At 45.5% G+C, this 27691-nt stretch overlaps 2 protein-coding genes and 1 long non-coding RNA gene across 3 annotated transcripts; all 3 read right to left on the bottom strand.

The window, feature by feature from the left end:
* Window positions 1-6667: 6667 nt before the first annotated feature.
* On the bottom strand, window positions 6668-7384 carry LOC123057900 (uncharacterized). Its single transcript, XM_044480771.1, has one exon. The coding sequence runs from the start codon at window positions 7339-7341 to the stop codon at window positions 6838-6840; it is 504 nt and encodes a 167-aa protein (XP_044336706.1). The 5' UTR covers window positions 7342-7384; the 3' UTR covers window positions 6668-6837.
* Window positions 7385-15167: 7783 nt separating this feature from the next.
* Window positions 15168-15802, bottom strand: LOC123057899 (uncharacterized). Its single transcript, XM_044480770.1, has one exon. The coding sequence runs from the start codon at window positions 15781-15783 to the stop codon at window positions 15286-15288; it is 498 nt and encodes a 165-aa protein (XP_044336705.1). The 5' UTR covers window positions 15784-15802; the 3' UTR covers window positions 15168-15285.
* Window positions 15803-16722: 920 nt separating this feature from the next.
* LOC123057898 (uncharacterized) lies at window positions 16723-17220 on the bottom strand. The gene is made up of 2 exons (XR_006426997.1): window positions 17023-17220; window positions 16723-16881 (listed from the first exon to the last, which is right to left on the bottom strand). It is a non-coding gene; the product is annotated as an uncharacterized lncRNA (long non-coding RNA).
* Between the last annotated feature and the right edge of the window lie 10471 nt (window positions 17221-27691).

Below are 27691 nucleotides of genomic sequence, written 5' to 3'. Positions count from 1 at the left end.
CAGCATCATTGGGCACATCGTCTGGTTCCTCTTGATCTTCACCAGCTCCCCCCGTTGCAGCATCACCGTATTCAGGGGGCACATAGTTGTCATCGTAGTCTTCTTCTTCGCCGTCTTCCATCATAACCCCTATTTCTCCGTGCCTCGTCCAAACATTATAGTGTGGCATGAAACCCTTGTAAAGCAGGTGGGAGTGAAGGATTTTCCGGTTAGAGTAAGACCTCGTATTCCCACATTCAGTGCATGGACAACACATAAAACCATTCTGCTTGTTTGCCTCAGCCGCATCGAGAAACTCATGCACGCCCTTAATGTACTCGCGGGTGTGTCTGTCACCGTACATCCATTGCCGGTTCATCTGCGTGCATTATATATAATTAAGTGTCCAAATTAATAGAAGTTCATCATCACATTAAAACCAAAGTGCATACATAGTTCTCATCTAACAACATATAGCTCTCCAGAGCATCTAATTAATTAAACCATACATTGAAACTATGTAAAACATTTCAATGCGAAAACAAATGCGATCATAATCGCAACCAAGGTAACAATTGATCCAACGGCATAATGATACCAAGCCTCGGTATGAATGGCATATTTTCTAATCTTTCTAATCTTCAAGCGCATTGCATCCATCTTGATCTTGTGATCATCGACGACATCCGCAACATGCAACTCCAATATCATCTTCTCCTCCTCAATTTTTTTTATTTTTTCCTTCAACAAATTGTTTTCTTCTTCAACTAAATTTAACCTCTCGACAATAGGGTCGGTTGGCATTTCCGATTCACATACATCCTAGATAAATAAAATCTATGTCACGTTGGTCGGCATAATTTTCATAAACAATAAATGAACCAATAGTTATAAAGATAATATACATACCACATCCGAATCATAGACAGGACGAGGGCCGACGGGGGCGGATACCAAAACCATCGCACTATATAAGATGCAATAATAAATGTAAGAAAATGATACAAGTATCTATCTAAACATACAAGTAAGAATATTTTTCCTTTCAGAAAGAAGATAAGAACAAGAGGCTCACCACGGTGGTGTCGGTGATGAGATCGGCGCGGGTGATCGACGGCGGTGAAGACGGGGACGGGGCGTGACGGACCGCTAAATCTAGACAAATCTCGAGGAAAATGGAGCTTGGAGGTCGAGCTTCGAGAGGAGAAAGCTTAAGTAGTGTGGCTCGGGCATTCCATCAAACACCTCATGTGCATAGGAGGTGAGCTAGAGCACCACAAAGCCCTCTCCCCCTCGGCCAGAGAAAAACAGAGCACTGGGGTGCTCCGCTCGCGAGCGAGGGGTATATATAGGCACCTCATTGGTCCCGGTTGGTGACATGAGCCGGGACTAAAGGGGAGCCTTTGGTCCCGGTTCAAGCCACCAACCGGGACCAATGGTGGTGGGCCAGGAGCGAGGCCCATTGGTCCCGGTTCATCCCACCAACCGGGACCAAAAGGTCCAGATGAACTGGGACCAATGACCCAAGTGGCCCGGCCGGCCCCCTGGGCTCACGAACCAGGACCAATGCCCACATTGGTCCCGGTTCTGGACTGAACCGGGACTAATGGGCTGACCCGGCCTGGACCAAAGCCCTGTTTTCTACTAGTGTTTACATCTACTATTGTATAATATGCAATGGCGCATCCAGAAATAAAATGAAGGGTGTGCATATTTAAAAAAATAATCTATTTTAACTGGGTTAGACGGGCCTTGAAAATCAGCTAATCATAAAGAAAATATTTCCCAAAAATTTGGGTGTGCCATGGGCCATGGCACACCTGGCTCACCCGCTAAATACGCCCACTGCGCATGTGTACATCATTTACCAACTATTATAATATTGTACTCCCTCCATTCTGAATTTTCATAGAAATCGATAAAAATGCATGTAGCTAAAACTAAAATACATTTAGATACATTCATTTCTATGACAAGTAATTTCTGATAGAAAGAGTAGTTAGTAAGACTCATATAATTTAATAGATCAATCATGCATCATTATGATACAAAGGCCGGAGGTGCACCTCCATTTCCGAAAAAAAAATTAATAGATCAACAGATGCTAAAGTTGCCCTATGGATCGAGCTAGCTAGTGAATAACTGATGGGAAGTGCAACAAGAGCTACCGTCGACACTCTCGGCAAGAAGTCGGCCATGAACTACCACCTTCACAAGAAAACCATAAAACAGTCCTTAAATAGAGCCCTGTGTGGCAGCATGATCACACGGGCCATATCAAACGGGGGGCGCGCAATCGCTGGGAATTGACAGTCAGTTTGGATTGTGGCTTGTGCACCGTGCCTGGAAAAAGTTGATGCCTGGAAGTTGCCTGATACGTTAGTGTATTCATGCCTGGTGAGGCATGCCTAGACTAGAGGTGTTTGGATCATAGCCTGGCCTGGTATACTATTAAATGGACCATAAGGTCAGCAAATCTAGTACGCAACAACAGTTTAGCCTTGGAATTTGTGCCCAGGCCGCTCACTTGTGCGCCAGGCTACCCAACTCGAACGTCTGGCCCAGACTAAGTAAGATGCCTGGATTTATAACTCGGGCTAAGCAAGATCTACGGAACCGATCCAGGCCAGCAAACATTTCTTTAGAGCATCAACCAAACACAGTCCAGGCAGGTTCCAGGGAGGCTCCAAGCCAGGCATTTTTCAGCGAGGATTTGATCCAAACACGCTTTGAACCGTGACTCCAATTGATGCGTGCTGGCTGCTAGCCCGACACAAGAGCTCGTGCGATAGATATGCAGCACAACATTAAAAAACTAAAGGCAGTATCTGACTCACCACTTTCTGAAAATATCACGAACTATTTCCCAAAATTTGAGCAATTTTTGTAACTTTCAAAAAAAAAATCTAAATGTTTTGAACATTTCCTGAAATCATGAACAAATTTTAAAAATCCCAAAATATTGATTTTTTTGAATTTGTGAACAAAATTTGAAAACAGGTACGTATTTTATTAGAAACAACTATTAAAAGCACATTTTTTGAATTTTGTGAACAAATTTTGAAATATAGAAAAATTTTGAAATTCCAAAAAAAATTGGAAACACAAACATTTTTTTGAATATGTGAATGTTTTTGAAACTGAAACACTTTTTTAAAAATTTGAACAAATTTTGAAACTTTAAACAATTTTTGAAAAAACTGAATATTTTTGGAAACAGAAACAAATTTCGAATAATTTGAAGGTTTTTCTGAAATTTGGAAATAAAAAGAGAAGAACATAAAAAATAAATAGAGAAAAGAAGAAAAGGAAAAAAAGAAACAGAAAAAACTAAGAAAGTGCAGAAGAAGGAAAAAACGAAAAAAAAAACAGAAAAACCTGTTCGGGAACTGGTTCCAAAACTGAAAATGGTCGCACGAAAAAAAAGCTAACTGGGCCGGCCCATGTATCACCGAAGGTGCGTGATACGCCAACAACTTGTCGCAGAATACATATGGGCCAGCTTAGTGCGGCCCCTTAAACAGGTACTGTGAGGTTTTTTCCCTCCTTCTTTCTCCTCTACCCATTGGACAAGAGACCGACATTTGATGAATACGATTGGATGGTTGGGCTGTCTATGGACATTTGATGACTAATATTAGGTGATCCGCGTCAGACTTGCCCTAGTGCAACGGGTCTTGACTTCGCCGGATTTTAGACGCATGATATATGATTGGCTGTGGTTGGCCACATGTGAATTATTTACTATGCGAATCATTTATTCTACTTATTGTGACCTTGTAAAAATTGTGAACATGGATCTTATATGTGTTTAACACAAGTGTTGTTTACCACCCATTGCAATGCATGGTCATTTAACTAGTGAACCTAAAGAAAAAACGGTTTCACTAATTCAATACAAATAAGCGGGTGTTTTGAAAAAAATAACAAATAAAAATGCTACTCCCACCGTCTCATAATATAAGAGTATTTTTGACACTACGCTAGTGTTAAGAACACTCTTATATTATGGGACAAAAGGGAGTAGCGTATTTGCAAAAACATTGCACGTTCATAAAAACTAATTATATGTGGAAAAAAACTATAGATAAAAACGTTCATTTATTTTATTTTATTGGTATAATTATTATTTTTGGCACAATTTAGGAAAAAATTAATGTAAAATATAAAGTTTTTACATATTTTATAAAAAATCATGTTATTAGAAATGTGTTTGTGTATTTAAAAATGGTCATTTAATTAAAAATATATTTATCTATTCACAAAATTATTGATGTAATTTTAACAACATTCACACCATAAAAAATACCTATGTATTTAAAAATTATTTGCGTCACTTAGAAAATTATTTTCCAGAATTATTTATGTCATATTAAATAGAATTTCATTAGAAAGGGAAAAATAAAACAAAATTTGAAAGGTTATAAATTAAAATTAATAATAAAATAGATAAACTAGGAAAGAACAAAAACAAAGCCAGAAAAGAATACAATCAAAGAAACCGGATTCCCAAAAACCAGACCGATAAAATACAATCTTGGAAAACGTACCAACCCACCTCGGCTTCCTATAGCCAATTCCTAGGAGAAGCAGAATATAAAATTTGGACAGACCTCTTAGTTGTTGCTCGCTGCCACATTCTGTCGCCCATGTGCACATGGAGTCCCCCAGACTAGGCCCGCTCATGTAGCGAGCGCTCACACTGTTTATTTTCTTGGTTTTCTAGAAAATACGTGATATTTATTATGTATATGAAGGGAACATTTTTAAGAATATTAATATTAATAGAAAAAGTGAACATTTAAAATATATTGATAATATTGTTTGAAAAACGAATAGGAATCGCCGCATTTTGGCATCAAATGCGTAGCCATTGCCTTTTAAATTTGCCACATGTGCCATAGGGGACAAGCCAAAAAAACCACCCAATAATATTTCAGGACGACCCAGAAAAGAAACACAAATTTAAGGACACACCAGGGGAAAAAATCAAGGACGTAATAGCGTCTCCAATACATGTGATACATTAACTTCATCAGGCAAAATTTTGTGGGTCTTCTCCACTAGACTACCTAAATCTTCTATATTGCTCATGAGCTCCAGCAAATCTCCATGTTTCATCAAATAATGATTCAAATATTTATGATCATGCATCATACTATTCCACACACAATATTTGAAAAGCAAATTCAAACTTGAGCGTAAAATAGATAGATCCTCCCGGGTACCGAATGTGATGCATGGCATTTTCCTTATCATATCTGACCCCTCGCTGCTTTTGTTGGCTTGTTGATTCCGGAAACATCAAATGTATATAAGTTGCTAGGATTTAGTATGAGCGGGCAAGGTGGGACTATTAATTAGAATCTCAAATTTTTTCCTTTGCTGCAGTCGTAATGGAAGGCAGGGCAGTTCGTGAGGTACCGGCCTGTAACAAAACTTCTGGCCCATTGACTGTGACGCCCAAGTGGGCTGCTGCCGACAGAATTTTAATTAGACGCCAGCCGTTCATTAGTACCACCTCGTTTATATTACGATTTTGTCCATGCAAATTGTAAAAACGTATTATGACATGAGAAAAAAGTGTATTGTGATGGTGAACCCGACAAAGTCAATCTGTACTTTATTATTAGGGAGAGATTAGGGAAAGATATGTGCAGAAATAATCAACCTAATTTTTGGAGTTTTGATCTGGAAGTGCAATATAATGTTTATGCTACTCCTCTGTTTCATAATTCTTGACGTAGTTTTATTTCAAATTACGACAAGAATTGTGGAACGAAGGGAGTATAATTTTTGCCGAGCTAAAAACACTAACAATGAGAGAAAAACTATTCAGGGAACGGAGAATGTAGTGTAGAGACCGAGCTCGTCCGCCCTAGTAGGGTTCTAGCTTCGTCCTCCTAAAGTCGGGCAGGCGTCTTTTATCTAAAAAAAATGCCAAAAAATTACTTTGAGAATTGAGATGAGCATTGCATTGTCCTTTTAAGAAAAAAAATCAGTTATATCATTAATTATACCCCATGAATAATTTGATGGTGGACATTTGATATTCACTCATGCCAATTGTTCAGAATTTCATAAAGAAACTAAAATAGTGCTTCAAGCTGTCACTGCCAGAATTTCAACTTTTAGTTTGAGAAACACGTTTAAAGATTCATGGACCCGGAGTATAATAACAACATGATCTTCATTAGAGCAAGCAACTACATTGACAACGGAAGGGACAAAGATACACACATCCATCGGATCTACAGTAGTTTACAACTCCTCTTGCTGAACTTTGGAAAACAAAGGTGGAAACCATGAATCAAAATCACAGAGGTAATGGAGTTGCTCGTTGACTACGTCACAGGCTAAACCTCATAGTTTTACCCCTTCAAAGATTTGGCTCAAGCTCCGCCACCGCCAACGACCACCGCCGAGCAAGCCCCGGTCATAGCCCTCTGGCATTGGCCAAGGGGAGCTCGCACGAAGCTACGTTCGTGGTCATGGGCGTGGATCTGTCCCCCGGCGCAAGTATGCCATGACCACCACCGACGCCCACCTAGCTGGTGAGGAGAGAGACCTCGTCGCCGACAACAGCCGGAGCGCGCCAAACCCCGGTGCATGTATCTGAAAATATACGTTTGTATACTGAAATATGGACTTTTAATTTGAGAATCAACATATTCTGAGTACAGTATGGTGACTCCGTTTAACAGGATATACTTCATAATAAAAGGAACAAAGATACACATCGACCCATTGGATCCAGTATGCAACCACTCTTTCCCGAAATCTGCAAAAGGACACGGAAAAAGGAAAGAAAACAAATCCTCTTGTTGTATAGCGGCAATGCAGCCCGGTTCCGTGCGCTCATGAATCGAAATCACAGAGACAATCGAGCTGCTCATCGACTACGTCGGCTGCGTCGAGATAGTACGTCTTGATCTCGTCGTGCCTGAACTTGCGGCTCCCCTTGCACGCCGATCTGCCCTCGGAACGCGCTGCCGGCGGCGGCTGGCGAGCGTGCACCTCCTCGTGCTCGGCGGCGTCGTACTTCCACGACAGCCGTTGCCCTGACGTGGCCTCATACTTGAACGGCGACTGCCACCCCTTGGAGTAGTAGTAGCCGAAGCGCTTGTTCTCCGGCGGAAGGGCCTGCGGCTCGTCCTCCTCGTCCATGAGGGCGTCCCTGCCGAGCGCGCGGAGGCCGCCGGACTTGGATTGGTTGGTCGGCTTCCGCGGCGCCCGGATGAAGCCGCCGTTGGCCACCACGGGGCCGTCGACGACGTGCACGGCGCGGCGCTTGCCCTCCGGGTCCACCAGGGCGCGGTCGTACACGCGCACCCACCCTCGCTGCCGTCCCTCTCGCCGCATCCTTCGCGTTTCCTTGGTTCGCTTCGTGGGTTCTGTGCGTGGAGACCGGGACTGCCGCTGGACGATTTATATGCATATACAGCACGCGACCCGCTTCGGGCTTGGCTTCTTCCTTGGCGGACACGGGTTCGTGTCGCCGTCGGAAACATGAGGACCAAGCCGGGTGCGTCTATGCTACCGAGGTATAGCGGCCCGCTGCAGGACGAGGCGCCTGCTTTTTATTTCCTTTTATTGAACCTTTTTTTAAAAATATTTCAGTTTTCCCTGTTTATTATGCGTTTTCCTTTTTTAAAATCCAAGATATTCTCGAAATTCATGAATAATTTTTTGATTGGTGAACATTTTTTAGGATTGAGGTCTCTTTAAAATTTGTGAACAACATTCAAATGCACGGTTGGTTTTCCATATTTTGAATAAACTTAACGAGTATTTTAAAATCAGTGAAATTGAAAAAAAACATGAATGTTTTTTGTAATTCGTGAACACTTTTTTTTTGAAATTTTGGAACATCTTTCAAATTAGCAAATATTTTTGAATTCATTAACATATTTTAAAATTTCATGTGCATTTTTCAGAATTGGAGAATGTTTATTGATATTCCAGCACATTTTAAAATTTCGTTGATATTTAAAATATATTATTACTCAGAATGGCTGTGGCACGGCGAGCAAGCAGCAGTGGAACAGTTGCTTGCATGCCCTGTACTTGAAGGACATCCGTGCCATGCTTGGGTAATTAAGAAGGCATGCATGTCAAAAAAGAATCAGTAAGAAGGCGTGCGAGAAACGACGTAGTACCTCCGTGAGAAAACATGTGCAATTTAATTGCCTTTTAAATAATCAAACGGACGCGCGTCTAGGATGCCCATCAGCTAGCGATGCAGGGTGTGGCTTGCGTCACCTTATCGATCCGTGGCACCACCTTTCCTCTGGCTTCATGGACCACACGGGTGGCCGCACCCTCTCCCTTGCCCGTGTGTGTTCCTGCCCGGCGCCAGCTTCCTGCATTCATACCGCTATAGAGCGGCAGCTCCGCAATGACACCGGTCAGAGCGGACGCGACCTCGCATTGGTATTAGCAATGAACCGTCGCGCCGGTTGAGATAGTTGCCTGCGTCGCGTCTCGATGTCCGCGCCTATTCTATATGAAGCGACATTTGTTGTATAGATATCTACGAAGCCCGTTCAATGCTTGTCCATTCATATGCCGCCATTAAGCAGGCTCATCAGCCGAGGAACCAACTTTGGCGCCGCGCATTGATGCATCCGGACGCTTAGCTTCACGGGAATCCTCTATTTAAAGGGGGCCACATCGGGCTAGACTCCACACCACAACACATCCGCTCCGCATGGTCCTCCCTTGCACCACATCCATCATGACCGCAAGCTCTAGCGCGATGTGCGAGTGCTTATCATCGGAGCAGAAGCATGAAGTGGCCGCCCTTACAGCCGCCTGGCGGATCGTGCATGGCATGCCAGCCAGCTTGCCTGATGTCTCCGAGATGACCCCACGGGCTTCAACGATGACACAACGCTAGACCCCGTGCCGGTGCATGCCGCCCTGACCATGGAGCAGGCGTGTGCACACAATGACGTCGTCATGGCGAAGGAGGAGCAGCCTGCGCCGGCTCCTATGTTGGTGTTCCAGCAGGCGTAGGAGGAGCAGAAGTACAACATTTTCCTCCTCGAGCAGCACCAACTAGTGGAGGGCCAAATCTACGACGCGCGCGCAAGTGAGGCGGCCATGGCCGCCATGGCCGCGATGAACCCGAACTTCGTTGTGGAGCATCAGGCGCTCTATGAGGCCGCACGTGCTCAAGACGCCGTTGCAGCCGGACGTGGTCGCGACCGCACATGCGTTGGTGGCGCACGCGGTCGAGGACTCCAAACGTCGCTAGTTGCATTATTGATTGGGTGAAAAACTTTCCGTAGTTAACGTGATCCTCCCGTTTAAGGCTCGATAACACTTTGCATAATTAATGTGACACTCACATCCAAAGAATGATGCTCTTCGTAGTGATCCTTTCATTCAACACTTGATTATACTTTTTTATAATTAACATGATCCTCCTGTACAAAAAATAATACTCCCAATAACTGAAGTGATCCTATTTTCAAACACTTGATAATACTTTCTATAATTAACATGATCCTTCCGTCCAAATAATTATACTCATCATAATTAATGTTATCATTCTGTTCAAAGAATGGTACTCTTCATAATTAATATGATTCTCCCGTCCATTGCTTGATTAAAATTCATGCTTGGAAGGCATGCTTGGGTGCGTTAGCAACAACAAGAAATAAAATGGTGCATCATTTGGAGATATGTGTGATTTGTCTGTTATGTGGGAAGGAGGATGAATCATCAATTCATGCGCTAATAGCGTGTGATCATGCAGTGAATCTCTGGGATCGTATGCGCCAGCTATGGCCGATGCCGGCCAAGGTGCTCCCGTGTGAGGCCTGTCAGGACTGGTTGCTTTATATCCTCGACGGCTGTGACCAGGACACAAGGAGCAGGATAATCTTGTTAATTTGGCGTATATGGCAGTTACGGAATGATGCTACGCATGATAAGGAAATGCCTCCTCTTAAAATTTCCATAGAGTTTCTTCGGAGCTACTGGCAGTTGCTTGATTCTGCCAACAGATACTCGACGGAGGACATTCTAAAGGGTAAAATGCCTGTTGTGTTGGAACTTGAAAGGCCAAAATTAACGAAAGCAACTAGTTCTTTGGCCTGGATTCCACCACCTAGGGACCAGGTGGCACTATCAGTAGATGGGGCGTTTTCGGAGAGTTATGGTATGGTGGCGGCTGGTATGATACTACGACGTAATGATGGAATAGTCATCTTTGCTGCTTATAGGTATCTTTTCCATTGTAATGATGCACTAGAAGCAGAGATACATGCTTTGATGCAGGGCATGGTCTTGGCCATGCAATACACTGAGCTTCCAATTGCCGTGCAGTCCGATTCGTTTATGGCTTTATCGATATTCAGAGATGAATCACTTGTTCGCTCTCTGTACGGTCATCTAGCTTTGAAGATCAAGTTCCTAAGAGAGAACTGGATGTTTATTCCACAAAAGTTTCATTATAATTAGAATAGAGTAGCCAATTGCTTGACGAGATATAACCGTATAGAGTGTAGCACAACTGTGTGGCTACATAGGCAGCTCCCATGCACTAAGAAATTTCTACCTCTTGACTGTAACTCTATAATTATGAAATAAAACACTATTACCCTCGTAAAAAAAAGACATACGTGTATTGGTGGACCTCCATCACTATGGCCAAACAGACCGTTGACTCAGCCACGTGCTACACCCATATGACCCTGATCAAAACAAATGTTGTACTCCAGCAATTATTCCTTTTCTTTATCGAAACTGATCTGCGCATGATGCATGCCTGCACGACAGCGGCACGATCGGTAATCCAGTCCTCTGTTGCACTTTGATCGTAATCACGAACTGATATGCGTGTCGTGCACAAATCAGCTCGCACTTTGATGGTAATCACGAACTCATATACGTTGTCGTGCACAAATCATCTCCACAACATCATGTGCATATCAGCGCTCTTTCTTTATTGCCAATGCCAATGCCAAACCAGTCAGGTTTTATGAGGGGAGATCGCGTGACAGGGTAGATTACCTGGGGATGCCGCCGTGTAGGATCTGGGAACAAAGTTGTGGGCGAAATGGCAAAAGCATATGTGCTGTGAATCTCGCTGATGGTAGTAGTATTAATTTTCCGACGAACTGCAGTAATTTTTTGTTCATTTCGGGTCGAGCATATATATATATATATATATATATATATATATATATATATATATATATATATATATATTCGTCATCCTGAGTGAGGAATAATTATTCTTCACCCCCTCTCTATTTTGACGTCAATGCACTGTATTTTTACGTTTCGTAATTTTTTTCTTATTTCATACATAAAAAGAGAACATAAGAAAATATGTATTCGTCGTAAAAATATTTTATGTTACCTAAAATTACGAACGTAAAAACATAGTGTAAAACATACATAAAATACGATATTTCTGTTTTTATAACCTATTTTTTTATTTTCCTATACAAAATTTTACGTAGTGAATCAATATGAATATAACTATTTGTATTCCAAACGTAATTTATTTATGAAGCGATTGTAATATTAGCTCGGGTGAAGAATAATGTATTATGCACACTGGGTATGAATAGTAACACTTATATATATAGAGAGAGAGCGAGCGAGAGAGAGAGAGAGAGAGAGGGGGGGGGGGGGGGGGGAGGGAGGGAGATAGAGTAACCTGCCACAACGCTAACGTAAGCTTGATCGCCTGCCGATGAAGAGCTGCGGCCTGATCCCTGCGGGCGACGAGGAAGAGGGGGCGGCGTTGGTGCCGCCTCAGGAGGCTGACGAGGCGCCACGCATGGTCGTCGACGAGACAACGACGGTGCCGCTGCTGATACGACGACTGTTGAACGCCAGTCATCGTCGACCACAACGACGACGAAGCCGTGGTGGAAGACCCCGCTGCTGTCGCCGTCGAAGGGCGCCGTGGGGCCGGTGATCGGCGGCCTCCTGCTACTGGCGCTGCTCGCCAGCGTCAGATGGATCGACCTCGACGCTGTAAGTACACCCTACCCTACATCCCATCGAGTTATTAGACACACACGCTGCTCGCCGGCGTCAAATCAGTACGCACGTACTCCCCATGGAGATCACTAGCTCGCTGAACCAATGAGCGCGAAGCAGTTGCTACCAAAGGATACTTTCACCATGGACTTTGAACATATAGGAGTAGAGAAACAGGCCTTCTATTCTGTCTAAAAAAATCAATTTGTATTCTAGGCAACATCAACCTCGATCAGTGACGGGACACAAGCAGTCGTTCCAAGTCGGCGTGTGATAGTAATACTTCCTTCATTTCACAAGGTAGTGCGCTCACGCTTCCCGAGATTCAATTTCGACCGTAAATTTAAGCACTGAGAGCGACTGCGATGGAAGAAAAAACTGTACCACTTAATCCGGGAGCAAAAGATATACCACATAATTCGTATTTTCGATATGAATTCAGTAATATAATTTTTGCTCCCGCCGCAGTCGATCTCGTTGGTTAAATTTACGATCAAATTTGAATCTCGAGAAGCACAGGCGTACTATATTATGTAATGAAGGGAGTATATACGTGTACCATAGCTTTGTGCTCACGACCGAGGAAAGTGCCTCGTGGGATAGCAGTATTTTTTCTCTTATCCTTTTTTTGGCCTAGCTAACTTTTATTTTTGCGAAACAGGTTAAATCTATTATAAAGATTCACCTGAAATACAAAGCATGGATTAAAATGAAAGCTCGGTAGATACGTTACACCCTTCGTCCTATAATGTAAGAGAGTTTTTTTTGCAAGAATATAAGAGAGAGTTTTTAACATGGAACGGAACGGAGGGAGTATGTATGTCTGGCCTTGTAACGAAACCAAACGACCTTTTCTTTAACATCAGTACAGATGCAAGCACTCATACACACGTGCATATATTCAGATTATCTTGAGATTTACGAAGTCACCATAGACGCTTTGTCGTCGACAGAAACGTCTCCTTCCACTTAAAGCACATCGCCGAAAATTCTGAAATAAATCCAAGAATAATGCGAGCATCAGAACTTGAACCCTGGTGGGTTGGTGATACCACTGTCCCTCTAATCATCCAACCATAGGTTGGTTCGCACGAAACCAAACGACCTGCGATGGATCGAATCCAACAAAAATGAATGAAAGAAAGAAAAGAAAAATCATGTTTCTTTTAAGGCGGTCGACCGTCTGGCGGATTGCATGCATGCCCGACCTCAATCGCCCATGTGTCCATCCCATGAGAAGGAGAGGAGAACGTTGCATGGATGGAATGGCCGTCGATCGCTTCCCAAATTTGGAATTCGGGGAGCGAGCGGAGGCGACGGCATGGCCCTGACAGCCAGAATTTGGGATCTCTCTCTCTCTTTCTCTCTCTCAGATCCGAGGTACGTAGTCGATCCATCGAGAAACAAGCAAACACAACACGATAACGGCACCGAGGTTTGTTACCAAGGTTCGACGAACTCGCATACTCCTCGAGGCCATAACTAAGAGGCCAAAGTTACACCGTGTCCGACTCTGATGCTACACGTATCCTCCCCACACTAAAACACCAAGTCCGAACATAATCCAGCTCGTATGTAATATACGACACAAAAACTCACAGCGTCGTGTCACTCGTGTGGTGTCGGAAGATGGGGTTCCAGGAGTCCAAGTTGAGCGTGGCGTGTGCAAGAAGAAAAGACTGTAGGTCCGAGCATGAGCTGAGCTGATGATAATCGATGGGTCCTCAACACGTACACATGCATTTACGAGTAGTTATATTTTTTTTCAAAGACGTATCATATATTTATAGAAGAGAGCAAAGTGATATACAAAAGATGCCTAAGAATATATACTTGATGGCCATTATGATTGTCCCGAGCTTCACCAGTTTCATCGCCGCATCATGCTTGAGGTAATTACTAATTGCAGTGCCAAGATCAACTGCGCAGCGACCATGAAGACAGGGAAGAGGAACTTTGAGTTCTACTAGCTATGTACGGTATGCCGGCGAGAACTTAATTACAGCGCACAGACGGATGCTCACATGACCCTGCGGGCGGCGAAGGAGAAGATGCAGCTCCGGTAGTCGAGGTACCTTGCACCAGTGGCGGCGCTAGACAGCATGTGCTGGGGACGAAACATAGAATACAATTGTCTGGGGGGCCAAAAAGCTAAAAAAGTTCTCCGTCACTGCCTTGCACGACGCTCTTCCCCGGGAACACGCTGCCGGCTCCACTTTGGGTTTTAATCCCCAAGGTTCAGTTGGGCCATACTTTCACACAAACAGTAGTCTCTTAGTCAAATTATAGTTAAAGTAAAAATCCCTCAAAAATCACTAAAGGAAAAAAAAGCATTTCTAGAAAAAAAATTAATTTCCTGTGAAATTTTAATCATTCCATATTGGGAAAAATCTGGGATGTGATAGTCATCAGTTTTGTTGATGTGCGTCATGTTGAAGATGTGCTAGTTTTGGCAGGTTTTCTTATTATCTAGTCAATTCTTCTTCCGCTTGTGTGGTAACTTGTCTTAATATATGTGCAGAAATAATCAACCTAATTTTTGGAGTTTGAGTTGATCTGGAAGTGCAATATGATGTTTATGCCACTCCTCTGTTTCATAATTCTTGACGTAGTTTTATTTCAAATTACGACAAGAATTGTGGTACGGAGGGAGCATAATTTTTGCTGAGCTAAAACCACTAACAGTGAGAGAAAAACTATTCGGGGAACAGAGAATGTAGTGTAGAGACCGAGCTCGTCCGCCCTAGTTGGGTTCTAGCTTCGTCCTCCTAAAGTCGGGCAGGCGTCTTTTATCTAAAAAAGTGCAAAAAATTTACTTTGAGAATTGAGATGAGTATTGCATTGTCCTTTTAAGCAAAACAATCAGTTGAATCATACCCCATGAATAATTTGACGGTGGACATTTGATATTCCCTCATGCCAATTGTTCAAAATTTTGTCATTCCTCACGAAAAGTCCAGTGCCTCTAATTACAGAAGATTCCTCACAAAAAGTATGAAAAAAAAAAACGAAAAGCCTTTTTCCAGGAAAAAAAACTAAAATAATGCTTCAGGCTGTCACTACCAAAATTTCAACTTTTAATTTGAGATCAACACGTTAAAAGATTCTATGGAGTTGGAGTACAATGTCATGGAGTATTTTCGTAACGAAGTCTTTATTTTCAATAGAGAAAGCACCTGCATTGGATACACTTATAACAAAAGGGACAAAGATACACACATCGACCGGATCTAGTTTACAACTCCTCTTGCTGAACTTCACTTAGGAAAACAAAGGGAGAAAAGTAATCATGAATCGAAGTCAATAGAGATAATCGAGACGCCCATCAACGACATCGGCCGCGTCGAGGTAGTACATCTTGATCTCGCTGTGCTTGAACTTGCGGCTCCCCTTGTGCGACGCCGATCTCCCCCCGGAACGCGCTGCTGCCGGCGGCGGCCGAGGAGCTTGCACTTCCTCGGGCGCGAAGGCATCGTACCTCCATTGATATGGCACAGCCTCGAATCTGAAGGGTGACTGGCACGTGGTTGTGCAGTAGTACCCAGAATGTCCGGCGCCCAGCGGCGGATGCAGTTGCGGCTCCTCCTCCTCGTCGTCTTGCACGAGGGCGTCCCTGCCGAGCGCGCGGAGGCCGCCGGACTTGGACTGGTTGGTCGGCCTCCGGGACGCCCTGATGTAGCCGCCGTTGGCCACCACGGGGCCGTCTACGACATGCACGGCGCGGCGCTTGCCCTCCGGGTCCACCAGTGACCGGTCGTACACGCGCACCCACCCTCGCTGCCGTCCCTCGCGACGCATCTTCGTTCGTTTCCTTGGTTTGCTCGGTGGATTCTGTGCGTGAGGATCGGAGGTGCCGATGGCCTATATTTATATAGGGTAATGTTTGTGTCCGGTGCGCCGGCCGAACTGTTCCGCCGGACGCACGCTGGCCCTTCGTTTAAAACGAATCCAACAACATCGATCGCTTCGCACATCATAGGACCCACACAAGGACTCACATGCTACAGACTTTCTTCCTCCTCTGGCTACCACCCAAACCGTCCTTCCGTACTCCAGCTAACCCACCGCTCACACCCCCAGATCCTGGCGCTGCACGCTGCCATGGACGCGCTGCCAGCTACATGAAGCACACACAGACGGGGGTTGATTCGAGCCGGTCCTGGAGAGGAGAGATGACGGAGGCGGTGGCGGATGCAGGGGTTGTCGCAGGTGCGGCGACAAGTTTGTGCTTGCACGAAGGTGACCCGACGCTGTCGCCGGCGATCAGCGCCGCAAAAAAGGGAGAGGATGCTGCTACTGGCGACGGGGGGCGTAGGAGCAACGAAGATGATGAATCTGAGCCGCATTTTTCTTTTTTGCTGCAACCGGCGATAGAAGAAGCTACTACCGAATAATATTTGGCTACATCCATTTTACGACTTAGATGCGACCAGCGTTGGCGAGGACGACATTTTTGCTTCAACCGTCTCAATTTTTTGCTACTACCGAATATTTTTTTGCTACATTTATTTACGACTTGGATGCGACCCGCGATGGCGAGGACGACATTTTTGCTTCAACCGTCTCAATTTTTTGCTACTACCGAATAATTTTTTGCTACATTCATTGACGACTTAGATGCGACCAGCGATGGAGAGGACGACATTTTTGCTTCAACCGTCTCAAATCTTTGCTACTAACGAATAATTTTTTTGCTACATCCATTCTCGATGCCATGATGCTTTTACAACTTAGATGCGACCAGCGACCGCGATGACTTTTTTTTGATGCAACCGGTGTCTTCATTTGCTACAACCATTTAACAAGAAGCTTCAAACCCACGACGGCCCGGCGGCAACAAATGCTACAAACCATGAACGGCAAAGGGCCACAACCATGAACGGCGAAAGCTGCAACCTGCGACAAAAAAAGCTTCAACCGGTGAAAAAAAAGTTTCAAACGTCGTCGCGCACCGACAAGGAAAGCTCTCTCTATCATCTGGTTGAAGCTTTTTTCATATAAGTTTGAAGCATTCTGTGTATACGGTTGTATCTCTACCTGATTTGCCGTGCTATTTGAAGCCCCGGTTGAAGCTTTTGCCATGGCGTGTGTGCCCCATAGGTGGGGGATGCTCGAGAGCATGGGTGAAGCCCGGCGACGAGTTCGGCCGGCAAGGACTGAGCCCGCCACAAGGACAGTCGGCGACGACGCCGGGCAACGGCAAGGACGGACAGCGAGGAACGCGACCAGCGGCGAGGACGGCCAGCGAGGAACGCGACCAGCAGCGAGGACGGCCGGCGAGAGGCGTCGACGGGAGAAGAACCGCTCGACGTGGTGCCGGGGTGGGGGGAAAGCGCCGCTGCACGTTGTCTCGCGTGCGATGGTAGAAGGTTGAGGATGAGAGAGGATCTAACGGCTAAGGGGTGGGTAGATCTGACGGGCAGGGTGCGACCGGCCCAAATTTGGGCCGGCGCACCGGCGCAGATCACTCGCCATTTATATATGCATACAGCACGGCTGGCTTCGGGCTTCCCTTCTTGCTTGGCGGCCACGGGTTGGTGTTCGTTTTTTTAAACAAGGCAAAAGATTTGCCATTTCATTGATTAAGAAAGGAGTTATCGAACAGGGGCCGCAAGGCGGTAAAATAAAGTGTCTACTCTCGCGGCATTACAACACTCATGTGCTTTGCACCCGCCACTGCCCAAAGAGACACCTCCTCTTTGATCTTACAGATTAGGACCATGGAAGGGATGGCTGTGTTTCGAAAGACCCTAGCGTTACGCTCTGTCCATATCTCCCATGAGATAAGCATCATCAAGGAGGCTAGCGCCTTAGGGGAGCCAAGGCGAATCTGAAGGTTGTCGTTCCACCAGTCTTTCACCGAAGTCCTCGTTTGCCATATCGTCGTAGAAATGTGGTGCATGCCAAGCCACGTAAGAATATGGTTCCAAATGCGGATGGTGAAGCGGCATTGGAAGAGGAGGTGGGCCGCTGACTCCTGGCATTGCTTACAAAGTGGGCAGAGGCCACAGTTTGGCCATCCGCGACGTATGAGACGATTCGATGTCCAAATCCTGTTTTGAAGGACTAACCAAGCAAAGAACTTGCACCGAGGGGTGGCCCAAACCCTCCACACAGAGTGAACGAGATCGGACGATGTGAGACCCTCAAATTGTGCCTTGTAAGCAGACGAAGTAGAGTACACCCCGTCCTTGGTGAACTTCCAGGTGATGGAATCTTCTATGTCATCATTCAGAGAGATCATGGATATCTTCTCCCAGAGGTCGGCAAACTGTTGGACGTGTGCAAACGATAGGCCATTGGAGGTGTCAATGAGGGAGATCCAGCTGTTGTTGGTGAGGGCTTGCTGGACGGAGGAATTCTTCTTGCGGGAGATGGCAAAAATGTTCGGCGCTAAGTCACAGGGGCAGAGACCATGCAACCAAGGGGAGTGCCAGAATCTGGCCGTGCGCCCATCTCCCACAATCACCACTGTAGCAGCCGCAAAAAATTTGCGGTCGTCCTCGGTGCATGGAGACCTCATGCCAACCCAAGGCTTGCTTTTGTCCACCCACTCGAACCATAGCCATCGAAGTCGAAGGGCCTTAGCGAATTTGCTCAAATCAAGCACACCCAAGCCACCAAACTGTTTAGGCTTGCAGACGAGGTCCCAGTTGATCTTGCATGACCCTCCCGAGACTTTGTCGGTCCCCTCCCAAAGGTAAGCACGCCGAAGTCGGTCAATTACTTTAAGGATCTCCACGGGGACGTCGAGAGACGTGAGGTGATAAATTGCAATGGCCGTGAGGACCGCCTTTACAAGCACCACACGCCCAGCAGTAGCGACGTGTCTTCCCTGCCATGGTGGGAGCTTGCACGCGACCTTGTCCACAAGGTGCTGGAGATGAATGCTCTTGAGACGCTTGACCGATAACGGAAGGCCAAGGTACCGCATCGGGAATGCCGTGCGGACCGCCGGGAAGGCCTCGAGAATGTCTTCCAAATTTATGTTGTCGCAGCGAATAGGAGCCACCAAACTTTTGGTACAGTTAGTATGCAGGCCGGTCACCTCTCCAAAAGCAGCCAAGGAGGAAGCAAGAAATTGAACGTCACCCCTGGTGGGTTTGACGAAGATGGCAGCATCGTCTGCGTACAAGGACGTCCTGATGGTCGGAGCACTTCCGCAGATGGGTTGAAGATGTCCTTGTGCAGTGGCCTTGTTGAGGAGGTGGTGCAGGGGGTCGATTGCCAGGACAAAGAGCAGCGGAGATAGTGGATCTCCCTGCCGGAGGCCACAGCCGTGTTTCATCGGATCACCCACCACTCCATTGATAAGAACCCTCGAGGTGGCAGTGGAGAGTAGTGCCGAAACCCAATCGCGAAATCTGGACGGAAATCCCAAGTGCCTCAAGAGGTCCATAAGGAAGTCCCATCTAACTGAGTCAAAAGCCTTCTTGATGTCAAGCTTGAACAACAGGGTGGGTGTACGGTTTCTGTGGAGTTTCCTCGCCAAGTTTCTGACATACATGAAATTATCATGAATGCTTCTCTTCTTTATGAAGGCGCTTTGCGCACTGGAGACAAGGTTGTCCATATGGGGAGCTAGGCGCGTAGCCAACACCTTTGTTAGGATCTTCGCAATGGCGTGAATGAGGCTAATGGGGCGAAAGTCCGAGATGCATTCCGCTCCATCTTTCTTTGGTATGAGAGCAATGTTGGCCGAGTTGAGCCAATGAAGATTGGATGTGTGCAAGCTTGAGAAGTGGTTCACAGCAATCATAATGTCATCCTTGATAATCTCCCAACACTCTTTGAAGAAAGCTCCAGAGAAGCCATCGGGCCCTGGCGCTTTGTCACGGGGAAGGTCAAAACTGCCTTCCTAACCTCCTCCACCGTAAAGGCCGCCCCAAGATCTGAAAGGTCACTTGCAGGCACCGGAATGTTGTCCCAGTTGATGTCTTGATGGCGTGGCGGGCCACGCTTGGAGACCTCGGCAAAGTGGTTTTGGATGACGGACTTTTTGTGATCATGGTCCACCACCCAGCCATTGTTGTGCTTCAGACGGTGAATGAAGTTCTTTCTTCTTCGGTGATTGACCTGCAGGTGAAAGAAACGAGTGTTGGCATCACCCTCTTTGAGGCTGATGATTCTTGAATTCTGTCTCTTTCGGGCACGCTCCATCACAGCCAGGGCAATAATCTTTCTTTTGAGCCTCCTACGAATGTCACGCTCCTCCACACTGAGAGGCCTGAGCTCTTGTGCCACATCTAGGCGGAGAATGACCTCCAGAGCCATGAACAGCTGCACCTTTGAGTGTGCAAAAATCGTCTTGCTCCATTTCCTTAGTGCTTGGCTGGTTTTCTTGTGCTTGTGGAATAGGATCTGATAGGGGTCAGAGTGGTTCACCCTTTGGTTCCAAGCGCCTTGAACGATCTCCTTGAATATGGGCATTTTAGTCCAGAAATTCTCAAAGCGGAAATACTTTGACTTAGGTGGCCCTTGGACATTTGCGAGGAGGAGAGGGCAATGGTTAGAGAGGGATGAAGAGAGGGCATGAAGTAGATGACTGCCAAAGTCGATGTCCCAATCTTCATTGCAGAAAAACGAATCGAGTTTGCATAAGGTTGGATCACTTTGCTCATTACTCCAAGTGTACTTCCTGTTTTGTAGGTGTATTTCTTTCAGCTCACAGGTATTGAGGGTGTTACGGAAGCGTGTCATGCGGCTCCGATTACTGTTACCGTGGTTCTTGTCTCTTTGTGCGATAAATCTGATTAAAGTCACCGGCTAGCAGCCATCTAGTACCAGGAGTAGGCTTCTTAGAGATCAACTCTTGGAAGAAAATGTCTTTGAGGTTGCTGTGAGTTGGTCCATAGACGGTTGTGAACTTGAAGGAAGTGTCGATACGGATAATGGTGATTGTAGCAGAGAGGAAGAAAGTTCCAGTGTTAATGTCCTTAACCTCGACGAGGTCTTCGTCCCACAAAAGCAGGATGCCACCACGAGTACTAGTAGCAGGTCGTTGTGCGAAGCCTTTGAGCCTCTGACCTCCAAGAGAGGAAGCCATGAAGGGGTCGACGTGCTCGAGTTTGGTCTCCTGTAGACATACTAGATGGCAAGGCGTAGCAGCGACGGTCTCTCGTATAGTTGCGCGGCGATTGGGACAGTTTAAGCCACGAACATTCCAGTTCAGAATACTCAGGTCTTGATCATGCATATTGAAACCTGGGATACATCATCAGTGGAGTAACAAGAAGTGACACATCAAGTAAGAACTACCTTGGACATTTAGGACAGACTCCATTGAGCATCTTCAGGTAGCAGAAGTTGTGATAATGAAAGTGCATCATCAGGTAACAACAGAAGCTACAACAACTACATGACTCACATATATTCGCCTTGCCAGGGCAACAAGGGGTAGCTATCTTCATCGACAGCAGGAAACAGGCATACACCCACACATACAAAAAGCAACAGTAGGCCTTAGTTAACATATAGAACTAAGCTACATCATCAGTGACCAAAGCAGTCCAGTCACGCGGCCTCACCGGCCACTTCTCCATTCGCAGACTGCAGCTCTGCTCCAGCCTCGCCTCCATGCTCCACCAGTGCGTCCTCGACGGCCTTTGCAAGGTCACAATCAAGGTTGAAGAGGGCTCGAAGGGCCGCCACTGTGATGTCCGGAAGTTGCCCATTGAACATGGCAACAAATTTCCTGATGGCTTCTTCAGTAACTTCTTGTCCTTCATTGATGATGCCCATGCGTTGACAGAGAAGCCTCTCTGCCATCTGCGCCACCGGCAAGGCTCTCTTCTTTGCTTGAAGCCGAGGGCTGCGTCGGCTGAGGTTGAAGCCCGACACACCCGCGAGTGTCTTCCTCCTTGTCCTGGGCAGCCTCGGTGGTGTAGAGTTCGGTGCAGGCAGCAGGGGTGGAGCACGGGTGACAAACAGCGGGGACTGCACGAGAGGTTCATCAGAACCAGTCACAGCAGGACTAATTGGTGGGCTTGACATCGGAATGAAAATCGGAGTTGTCGGCTCCGCCTCCAGGTCAGCAGGCGAGGCATGGGAGATTGAAGCAGTCAGCATCAGTGGTGGTGGAGCAGCGCTGCAAAGATGCACAAGAGGAGTCGATGGGAGCAGCTCGATTATGTCCTGCATCGTTGTGCGAGGGGAGGCCTCCTGATACGGCGCGGCAGGGCACACCACGGCCGGCCTCATCTGGGCACCAAAGCAAGGGGCGATCCAGCTCAACCAGGAGGCGTCGCCAGGCGATGAAGACACTTGCACCACGTCGTAGGAGGTGGGCGTAGGCTTGGGCGGAGGTGAGCAACCACGACTGTCCTTGCAGATGGGGCTGGCCGCTCCACCTGAGCGCGCCGAGCGCGTGCCGCGGTTGTCAGCCCGATGACGGGCACGCCTGCCCGAAGCCGGGATGACAGTGCCGTCAGAAAGGCGTTGGACCTGCTTCCAGTCGATCTTGCGCGCGTCGGCGGCTTCAGTGCACCTGCGTCGTCCATCCTGGCCGTCCCGGTCGTCGCGGCGGCCGCGGTTGGTGTTCGTCGGTTCGTATCGTGATCGGGTACTTTTTTTTTTGAGGTAAAAACCCCCACCTTTATTAATTCATGATGTTCATGGGGATAATTACAGAATCATGTGGGGTGCCAAACCACACATGACGGCCAATCTCTAAAGAAATAGCAAATCTAGCTAAAGCATGAGCCTCAAAATTGCTCTTTCTACTCTCAAAACGAAACCTGCATGCCCCAAACTCTTCTCTTCTGGCTGTTATCTCCTTCACTATGGCTGCATTTGCTCCTCCCGTTCTTTCTACAATGTCTTTTATCACTGATTGGCAATCGGATGCAATCAGTAGGTGGTGTTCATCTAGGTCAAGAGCCAAAGACAAAGCCTCCCTACAAGCCAAAGTTTCGAGCGTTGGTGGGTCTGTGATCGCATAGACCATTGCTGAACTGCCAAGGTACATGCCTCGCTCGTCCCTGCATACAACAGCGGCAGAGCCCCTTCCATTATGCGTAGAAATGGCAGCGTCGACATTGAACTTTGAGAATCCCGTAGGTGGCGGAACCCATGGTTCGCGAACATTGCAGGGAGCTACCGAGTTTGCTCGAACATGTTGGTGGGTCTGTGATCGGGTACTTGGGTTCCAAGTTTCCGATGGTTAGATTTTCTTTGCGGAGCAAATACATTGAGTGAACGCGTTGGGCTAGTGGGCCGAGCACAGTTCATTATCGTTGGTTGATTTGTTGGACTGGGCTGGACAGGGCTGTTCGGGCCTTGTTGTTTCATCGAAGCATGCGTTCAGGCCAGTCAGAAGAGTATTCGCCTCAAAGACTCTAAAAAATGTAAATAGACAACACCGCGTCCGTTGCTGCGGAAATTTATAGCAGAAAATTTATCAAAAAAAATTAGAATATATAAGAATAATACCGCATCACATTCTGACCGTATGACGGCAAAAAAACTTAGAGGTAAATGGAGACGGGAAGCATGTTATATTGCCTTGTGACGTTCAAGTTCAATTATTTGTTAGGGAAAAATAATAATGACGTGGAAGGCTTGCACGTGTTTGATGATGTGGATGACTTGTATGTGGTCGAAAGTATGTGCCTTCACTCATTTCTCTAGAAGCAGTGTCTCACGTACTATAACTAAGCAATACTCCCTCGGTTCACAAATGTAAGACTTTTGAATATTTTAACCTGGACTACATGCAGATTGAAATGAGTGAAGGCACACACTAAAATGCATCAATAATTCTATATACATTCGACTCGGAAAAAATGGAACATTAATAGCGAATAGAAGGAGTACGGGATAAAAGAGTGTGTGTGCGAGAGAGAGAAAGGGGCCAGACCGAGTTGGTTGGACATGAACTTTCATGTCAGCAGTCCAAACTAATGCGTTGGACACAATATCTTCTTTTCAAAAGATTTCTAACGGGACGTTGTGCCTTAGAATCTCTTTGTAGAGACTGGACACATTTACCACCTATGAGAAATTAGGCAAGAGCCATTGCACGACAAAGTGAAACGGCAATACAAAAAAAGGAAAACACCGGAGGAACGTCAACTTATGTCTTCATATCTCCACAATACTATGTGTGGATGCCATGCACCCAATGGACGCCGACAATGCCGGTGCTACAAGGCGACTATATATGATGTCAAACGACATCATATAATTAAGGTCTGCCGCCTATGTTTTAGTACTTTTAGGTATAGTTGTGCACACGTATAAGCTAAATTTCTAGCTTTGACATCACAGCTTCGATAGTTTGTGTACCGTGTACGTATAACTATATTTTACTACTTTTAGGTATAATTTGTATATGTATAGGCATCATATCTGTCAATTGTTTGACATTCAATTCCTTTTTTGGTTCGCCGGTCATACATTGGGTTTGTGTTACCCGCTGCCCATTGTCCCCGTGCACCTTTACTCCAATATCGGCATCAATTCTACACAGGTCAGCTCCTCCTCACCATCCCCGCGGGTTGTGGCAAGGCCAAACATAGGCACCATAATGATGTTGGGAACACAACTGCTTACGTTTATTTTTCTATAAATGATGTTGGGTACTTATTAAAAAGTGTGCTTCCATCATGTACAACATGCCAATAATGGTAGTGCACATTTAGCTCTCATTCCTTCGCTTTCTTTCTCTCTCCTTTTTTTTAAGCAAACTCGTAGAATAATCGTTTTACGGTATATGTATTAAAATAAAGTTCAATATTTACAAAGCTAAGCTACAAAAAGAAAAAAAGTTCAACCAACTCCAATTCTAGTAAAACCCATTGGTAACATGGTAAACTTGTTCAAAAACTGTTCAATCCAACTAGATAATTGAGCTTCAAAACCGGTTCTATGTATGAGAACATTAAAATTAGATCAGCCTTGAGTAATCTTCTCCATGAGTGCACCGATGGGGGTATGTTGTGCCTCAAAGATTTTACCATTTCTTTGCATCCAAATATTCCAGCAACACATTATAGATATTTCCATAGAAATCGAGGTAGGCAAGGCTTGTGTTAGGAGCATGATCTCATCATAGATCAAAATACTTCTTTCTCTATGTCAAAGAATGGATTCCCAACAGCTAAGAGCAAAATCACAGTCCCAAAAAAGGTGCATAGTTGTTTCCCCGGTGTTGTTTTTGGCAAAGTTTACAGTTATACGATGGTAGGTGGAAAGATTTCGTGCGCAAAACGTTCCTTAAAGTTACTCTATCACTAGTGCAGAACCGAGCAATAGCACCGGTTCGTAAGGCCCTTTAGTGCCGGTTTGGTAACCGGCGCTAAAATGTAGGCACTAAAGCCCCCCCCCCCCCCTTAGTACCGGTTCAGCATGAACCGGTGCTAAAGGGCAACCACGTGACACGAGTCAGCTTCGGGGGCAGGAAGCCCTTTAGTACCGGTGTCACCAACCGGTATTAAAATGTTGGGGGGGGGGGTTGGGGTTTATGATTTCTTTTTCATTTAATTTTGTGTTTTCCATTTAATTCTTTTTCGTTTGCTGGTATTTTACGATACTACATATTGTACACATTATGCATATATATAAATAGAATTTCTAGTAGAACCGATCATAATATATATATATATATATATATATATATATATCATTGAATGTCTCACAACCACCATTAATTAATTCACTCATATATACACACATGTATATATATATACAATTTCTCCTAATTGGTGCCTTCGGAGCCAGTGGCATTAGCCTAGCTAATTGGTGCCTTCGGAGCACGATAACAATTGGAAGTGGTTCATGGGGGCGGTAGCGGGTAATAGTATTCTCCTTTGGGATCTATGACCTGGTCGAGCAAAAATCCCGCTATTTTCTCTTGAATTGCTTCTATGTGGTCCTGTGCTAGGAGCTTGTCCCGCACCTCTTTGAACTGTTAAAAAGGAGATCAATATGCATGTGTATTAGTTGTGTGATTAGATATCGATAATGGTGTAAAAATTGTGAATAATGTTCTGACAATCGATATCGTACCCACTCCTGTCTTTGAGATTTGCTCCTTTCCGACGCCATCATGCGAATGTTCTCGCAAACGTAGTATGCACATAGATCATTCCCCGGCTCCTGCTTCAGGGCCTTTACGAGAATGGAATTTTGATCAGATAATAATTAATCAAGCATGAGTATTAAAGAGATGGCAGCTAGGTAGTACTACTTAATTACTTACCTTGGGTCGATACCATTTCAGACTTTGTTTCCATGGGCCTGGAGTGACCCTGATGAACTTTGCCCAAGCCCTGCCCGCCGACAAAGAAAATGAATAAATGGGTTATTAAATAGTTGTTATCAGGAAATGACGAACTAATTAAATAGGCCGAGATATAGTTAATAATGATTGAAATTACCTGTTGACTATCCCCTTCACGATGTTGTAGTCACTTGCTTTCTTAAGTAGCGAGTCTAGTACTTCAACTGTTTCTTGATCAACTTTAATGATTAACAAGATCCAGTGAAATCTGCATGCACACACGTTTGCATGTCTTAATTAAGCGGGCATATGTAAGCAAAAACATTTAGCTATAGCTAGTAGGGAAAAACAGAATTTGTATTACAAGACAGTGTGACTCACTGGAAGTTGTAAGGAAGTAGTATATCTTCATTGTATTTGAGTTCCTTGAAGAACTGTAGCATGCTTTCCTCTACACATTTTGCGTGATATGGATCTATTTTCCATGTGTATTCATTAATGGTATTTGGGTCAACGAACCCAATGCCATAGCGTTCACCTTTTTTCATTTCATAAATCTTCATCCTGCATAATACCACAGAAAAGAATATAGTGAGGATAATTACAGGTAATGATTGATCAAAATGATCAGCTAGCTTGAGACTTAAATTACAGAAAGAAATCACTTACAGACAATAGCAACTGACGATAGATTTGTCGAGTGCGTCTTTATTGTATAGCTGAAAAAGTTTTGAATACTCAACGGTCACAGCTTTCTTATGGTAGTAATGCTCCTCGTTGACATTCACCATGAGGGACTCTCGATTGGAAATCTTGGTAATGTCCATGTACCATTGATGCAATGCATACATTCTCGTTGGGAGCTTATTGACCTCCTCTGGCTCAACCAAAGGTTGGTCCCGGGCATATTTCCGTTTTATTTCCTCCTCTCTAGTCGGAGACATGGGCTCGATATCGACGAGTTGTCCAACAGTGATTCCGATCGATTCAGCCTGCGCAATATGCTCCTCGATTATTACGACATCGCCCAGCCCGGGAATGTTAACGGTTTGCCCACAATAATATTGGGCGCGCCTACTCTCATGTGTTGTTGGCACAACAAGCGGGGGGATTGATTGCGCCGCCTGTTCTCCCAGCTGGGGAACGGTTTTACCGCTCCTTTTGCCAGCTGATTTGCTCGAGCTCGAGCTCGCCTCTTTCTGTAGACGTGCTCGATTTAACTTCTTGATGTGGCGCTCATAGTCTGAGTCAACAGGTTTGGGAGTTGGTGGTCTAGCCATACGAATGAAGTGGTCAATCTTTTGCACAGACACTTTCTCCCTTGGTGGCAGTGGCGGTTTCGGTGCTAAATGGGCTTCCACCTCGGCCTTTGATATGGCTACGTTTTCCTCCTCAGACTTGTCGTAAGGCCTCTGCGGAAGAGGCGCGAGGCTTCTTGGACCATATTGAAATCGCTTGCCTCCACCTGTACCTGTAGTACTACCT

Source organism: Triticum aestivum, chromosome 3A (genome assembly GCF_018294505.1).
Source record: "Triticum aestivum cultivar Chinese Spring chromosome 3A, IWGSC CS RefSeq v2.1, whole genome shotgun sequence".
NCBI lineage: Eukaryota > Viridiplantae > Streptophyta > Magnoliopsida > Poales > Poaceae > Triticum > Triticum aestivum.
This window is presented reverse-complemented; position numbering and strand designations above follow the sequence as displayed.

Coding starts and splice junctions, on each gene's coding strand:
- LOC123057899 (XM_044480770.1), bottom strand. CDS start 15,783: ATGCGTCGCGAGGGACGGCAGCGAGGGTGGGTGCGCGTGTACGACCGG.
- LOC123057900 (XM_044480771.1), bottom strand. CDS start 7,341: ATGCGGCGAGAGGGACGGCAGCGAGGGTGGGTGCGCGTGTACGACCGC.